Genomic DNA, 6,177 nt, shown 5'->3' on the forward strand with positions numbered 1-6,177 from the left:
AAATAAAAAAAAACGCGCAAGGCGGTTATCGTCTGTATCAGTCCGGCAGTGGATTCGTGTCTGCCGCTACTTGATTTTCCAGAGTACTAAAACTCAGAGCCAGAATGGAAGAGGAGTACTCTTCAGAGTCGTATCATCTTACTTTGTTTAGGCCCAGGATGTCCAGCTTATGTTTTTGGAAATTTTGCTCGAATTGGAGAAAGTGAATATTCTGGGGACCTTCAATATCGTTGTCGAGGAGCGTGCGCACATTCCAGAAACCAATCATAATCCATTTTCGAAAGCGAAAGGTCGTAGTCCCTATCCGAGGCGTTGTTGACATTAGCAGTAAAGTTTTGAAATTTGCAGGTTTCTAGACCTCTGCTTTCTATCCCTTTTAGTTGCCTTTTGCAACAAGCAGAGAGGACTTTCAGTGTATTCTTAAGGACCAACTCACAGGTCACAATAGTAAACCTCCTTCATCATAATCCTCGTATATAGATTCAGTTTATTGTTTGTTATTTTTAATTCAACTACAACATATCAACTTAAATAACTGATTTTGTTTCACTTCACTTTGCTTATCCAGAGGTTCCATGAATTCGAAATTCGTGAAAAACATCCACATATCAAAGTCGTTCGGAAAACGCTTACACAAATCTTTGAACAAGGATCACATGGACCAAATAAAGAGCTGATTGTGTAAGTCAACTGATATAATCAAAGGCAAATTCCACCTTTAGCTAATGAAAATATTTTCAAACAGTGACGGCAACTACGTAAATGTTGTGTACTTTCGTGCTGGCTACGAACCTGGACACTATCATTCACAAAACGAATGGGACGCCAGATATCTAATTGAATTCTCGAAAGCTATCAAATGTCCAACAATTAATTATCATTTAGCTGGAACAAAGAAAGTTCAACAAGCGCTTGCCGCTCCGGGGATATTGAAGAGATTCGTAAATGACCCTGAGAAGGTGAGTTATTCATTTGTTGCTCTCTGAATATATTTTTTTATTGTGAAGTAATTTATTTAATTAATCTAATTTTTACGCCATTCAGATTCAAGCTATTCGAGAAATATTCACTGGACTCTACTCACTAGATGATGATGAAGCTGGAAATGAAGCGTATAAAATGGCCTTAGCAGATCCTGAAAGGTATACAAGAAAGTTTTTTCACATAATGATAAATTCGCCTTAATCTTTTTAAATGAAGGTTGGTTTTTGAGATAAGTGAAGTTGGAAGTATTAGCATCCAAAAGCAAGATTGCTTCTACCATTGAAAAAGGCAGACTTTTTCTGTCTTGCAGTACACAAAAATAAGATATATCCTAACTTTAGAAAACAATAATCTAAATTTCGAAAAATCGAAGTCAAGGATGCGAAATTTCAGTTCATTATTAATACTTTTTCACAGATTTGTACTAAAACCACAGCGTGAAGGTGGCGGCAATAACGTTTATGGAAAGGATATTCCTGCAGTGTTAGAGGTATTGTTTTATATAATCAATTTCACAATGATTAAATTCATTAATCGTCGATCGATTGGCAAATTGCACTACTGAGTGTCGCTAGTGTTTAGGCCTTCATGGTTGAAAAAAGAAAAACATTTTCAGCTTAGCTGATGGAGCTAAATATTAATCAGAACCAAAATGGATTATGTTCAACAGTTTAAAATTTGTGTTTTCATTTCTGGAGTATATTTACTTCTTGGCATTTTATTTTACTATAAAATGTTTTCTCAACCAAATCATGTTAAAATCCGACCATTGTATTTCTCAGGCGATGACTCCAACCGAGCGTTCATCGTGGATTCTGATGGAGAGGATTCAACCGCCAATTTCCCGTGGATACATGGTCCGACCAGGTGGTCCAATGCCTCCAACACTTGTTGACTTAGTATCAGAATTGGGCATTTTCGGTGCAATAATTGGGGATAATACGATGATCATTGAAAATTACCAAGCAGGTCATATGTTGCGCACAAAATTGACGACTGCTAATGAAGGGGGAGTTGCTGCTGGTGCCGGTGCTCTCGATAGTCCATATCTTACTGATTAGCTATAAATTCAAATCACAATCATCACAATTCAAATGTGTACTCGCGATAACTGTTTTTTAAGTAAAATTAGCTAGAGAATTTATACATATTTTTATAGTGCACGTCTTCGTTTTTCGTTTTTTATTCAACAATAACGAATATATTGTCAGTTTTGTAATACAAGTATTCCATGTGATTTTAAACGTATACGTTCATTCACAAAATTATATATTTTTTTTTTTCAGAAATAAAATCTTAAGTCCGTACTTAAAAAATGTCTTCTTCTTTTTCTTCAGCCTTTGTCCTGTTCACAAGCGGAGTCGGCTTGTCGTGATCGGTTTCGCTATTTGGCTCTATCGAATGCCTGATCTGGGTGCAATCTTTAGGCTAAATCCCCATCCTGCGTATCAAGCCACCGTTGTTTCTGCCTGCCTTTTGGTCGTTTATCATCGACTTCGATGTTCAGACCAATCTTAGCAAGTGAATTCTCGTTAGCACGAATTGGGTGACCATACCATCAAAGACGCCTCTCTCGTAATTTTGCCACGATCGGTGCAACCCCATAACGATCACGGATATCCTCATTTCGGATGTGATCAAAATGTGCCACGCCACTAGTCCAACGCAAAATCTTCGTCTCCATTACCGGAAGATGCCGTTCATTGTCTTTTATAATTGACCAACACTCAAAACCATAGAGGGCGGCAGGACGGACTACATCGCGGTAAATTTTAGATTTGAGACGTTCGTTAATACGTCGTCAAAAACAACACCAGTTGTGGAACGCCTCTTCATCCAGGTTGCGTTAATGCATGAAGTAATTTCATAATGCGCATTGGCTGATAGCGTTGATCCGAGGTATTTAAATCGCTCAGTTCTGAGCAGATCACTGCCGCTGACAGTGATTGTGCCTGTTTCATGGAGATCGGTCGTCAAGAATTCAGTTTTGTTTAGATTCAATCTGAGACCGTGTTGCACGAGGCGATCATTCCATTTTTGGGCAAGTTGCTCGAGATCATTTTTGCTGTCAGATGCTAGGAAAACATCATCTGCATAAAGCAGTGTGTAAGACGCTGGATGTTGGATATCCCTTGTGACGGTGTCCATAATAAGAACAAAGAGGAGCGGTGAGAGGGCGCTTCCTTGATGAACACCAACAGAGACACGAAGCGGTTTTGATACACCCGCCATTCTTCGAACTTTACTTTTCGAATCGTGGTAGAGCAATCAAACCCAGCGCACGAGTTCTTGTGGCGCTAAGTGTTGTCGTAAAGCATACCAGATGAGTTCGTGTGGCACACGGTGAAACGCTTTCTATAGATCCAGAAATGCAATATAAAGAGGCTTCTCCCGGTGTTTCTCTATGAGTAACCGCGCAGCGTGTATTGCGTCAGTATTTCCGCAGTTTTTGACAAATCCGGCTTGTACTTAAAGAATATTTTATGTCTTTAATAAAATTTTGACTAAGTTTAAATGCGCGATCGCAATTTACAATGAGATCATGGTTTCCCTTTGCAACTCCTGCTTTCCGAAGTAGAACTGATGCTTAATACTTACAGTGTTCATAAATCACAGAGTGGACAATCCCACAATGACATAACTTTTGGATTTTGATTACATCTCGTTGGAACGTATCATAATGAACCATGGCCTAGATTATCATTACTAAAACGGTGGAATGTTTGCGGATGACCACAACTGAATCCCTGTTGTCAGTGGAGTTTCAAATTATCGAGGTTTTCCGTTTTTGAATACTTTCTCATGTCATTCATCTCTTTATATTTTGATCTTGGTTCATTCTGATGGTGTCTGCAACAGACCTGAAATTTCCGATGGTCTCAAATTTCCAAGAAGATCCTTATCCTCTTTCGACTCGTTGGAATTGCCCGATCTATCTATGTAGCTGTTTGCATTTTCTTTTTTCTCTATAGTATAGTATTTTTATGATTAGAAAACCTAAGCGAACAAGACTGACTGAGGAAGAGGACAACTGGTTCTCGAACTATCAGTTTATGAGAAACCTACTAGACATCACTAGTTAGAAAACCAAAAAAAACGGTTTTCTAACTATATAAAGCCGGACAAAACGACATACACAATCGCAGAGTTTTTATGATTCCCTTCGTTCGAAATTAGTCCCCACTTGAATTTACAGTTTTCAAAATTTACTTTACTTTCAGCATATATTTTTCAAACAAATTTAAAAAAAAGTTCTTCCAGTTTATAACCGTCATTTGTCTATTAATCCTCACCAAAATTGCGAGCTTCGAGGAAATTATTAGTCATGATTGGGGTTTCTGGGAAAAATCTCCAACATGGATGTAGGTTTCCTAAAAGAAATGAACGAAGGGATCCCGTATGAATGGGAAAAAATAACAAGTCAGATCAGTGGTACTCGTCTGTTATTTTACTTTTTTTAACCTTATTAGAATTTATTCGTCTGCCTATTTGACCGATTTGGAACTTATTGTCCCGAAATTTGTTGGGAAGCTGTGGTCTGTGAATGCCCTTACATACAGCAAATAGCGCCATTTGAGTTTAAGGAGTGTCCAGATGGCTTGCCGGTAAGAGCGCTGGGCTATCGCAGTGGAAGGTCGTGGCTCAAATCTCATTGGTAGCAGAGGGATTTGTATTGTGACTAGATGTTGAATACCAGTCGACTTAATTGTAAATAAGCATCTGAGCCAAATCAGGGTAATAATCACGAGCGAGCGCAATGCTGACCACATTGCTTCCTACAGTGTACCCTAGTCCTGTAGCGTACAGTTACGGTCTTCAATCATCAGCAACAACCGGTAAAGAGTGTGTCTGTGTGTTGGGTGGCTCTATACCTCTGGTCCAGCGGCCCCTGTGCGACGAGTTACGGTCCACCGAGCCTCCGATCCTGTCCCGTTCCATCGCGCCTACAACGGGACAATATCCGCAGCCTCCTCAGCAAGTCGCGAATCGGAACACAGCCGCTCCACAGACATCGTACCTGTCGCCAACCACACTTCACTTCCCGCCGCTACCATATATCCTGGCACTTCATCCACCCATACCAGTAGCCCCAAGCTAAAGGTGGCGTCACCATCTAAACAGCTCTCTCGATGTTCTGGAGTATATAAAGAGCAAAGCTAGTTTTCTCCTTTGTCCTGAGCCAAACTGACAAAAGACAACAACACCGATCGGGTGATTGCATCTTTCAAAGTAACTTATCCACACGAAGTTGACGTCCTCGGCAACCCTTCTTTCTGGGCTGAACGTACATTCATCAAGCCATACAAGCGCCCCCATTTGCGGGTAAATTTCAGGGCAACCCGCCTGCCTCGCCGAGCTTTATAACTATATCCATGTTTACTGTCCGTCTGTTTTATCAGAACATTAGGGGTTTAAGAACCAATTTATCCGCGCTGACTCAGCAACACTACACCATTTGTATCTCCGAAACCTGGTTGGACGATGTCATATTCAACTCCACGCTCCCCGAAAGGTACTCCACTTTCCGCTGTGATAGGGACCGGGATGCATCTCGTAAGTCTACCGGCGGTGGGGTCCTAATTGTAATAAAAGATACACTCCCCGCCGAACTCGCCTTCTCCTCCTCTGACTTTCCTTTTGACTGTGTTGTTTTTCGTGTCTCCCCGCCCAACTTCCTTCCGTGCATTGTATTTTGTGTATAAGTCCCCTGTGCTTGCCCTTCTCACCTGTATGAAGAATTGTTTGACAGTTTGTTTGAACTCCTTACTGTCAAATTCCCTTCCCTCCCTTTCTTCCTTTGCAGAGATTTTAATCTCCCCGTGCTCCACTGGCCTAATCATCCTAGCCTTCCAATTCCTTCCAACAACCTGTCCAATTCTTCCCTTCCAGCTTCTTCCTTCATGAACATTTGCTCTGCCTTGAATGTCAATACCACCAAAAACTGCTTGGGCCGCATTTCCGATCTCTTCCTTTCCAACCTCCCCGAGCGCCACCTCTTTATTTTCTTGCAGATCCCCGTATGTCCAAACTGACGTTCACCACCCCGCGCTTGAATTTGAAGCGGAGTTCCCTCGTTCAAGACCCCAAATGTGTGAACTCAGCTTTAGCGTCTTTCAACTGGGTACATATATTAAGAAACTCATAGTGTGATCAAGCTCTAAACACCTTTTACAATATCCTGTCAGATCTCCT

At 40.9% G+C, this 6,177-nt stretch overlaps 1 protein-coding gene across 2 annotated transcripts in view; it reads left to right on the forward strand.

Moving 5' to 3' along the window:
- LOC119657481 (glutathione synthetase-like) overlaps nucleotides 1-2,293 on the forward strand; it is a 31,292-nt gene extending 28,999 nt beyond the window's left edge. For both annotated transcript variants that reach the window (XM_038064402.1, XM_038064403.1), the window contains exons 6-10: nucleotides 569-681; nucleotides 746-959; nucleotides 1,045-1,142; nucleotides 1,402-1,474; nucleotides 1,767-2,293. In XM_038064402.1, the coding sequence (XP_037920330.1) occupies nucleotides 569-681; nucleotides 746-959; nucleotides 1,045-1,142; nucleotides 1,402-1,474; nucleotides 1,767-2,045 (777 nt within the window). In that variant the 3' untranslated portion in view covers nucleotides 2,046-2,293. The remainder of the gene's footprint in view (nucleotides 1-568; nucleotides 682-745; nucleotides 960-1,044; nucleotides 1,143-1,401; nucleotides 1,475-1,766) is intronic.
- The last annotated feature ends 3,884 nt before the right edge of the window (nucleotides 2,294-6,177 follow it).

Source organism: Hermetia illucens, chromosome 5 (genome assembly GCF_905115235.1).
Source record: "Hermetia illucens chromosome 5, iHerIll2.2.curated.20191125, whole genome shotgun sequence".
Taxonomy (NCBI): domain Eukaryota; kingdom Metazoa; phylum Arthropoda; class Insecta; order Diptera; family Stratiomyidae; genus Hermetia; species Hermetia illucens.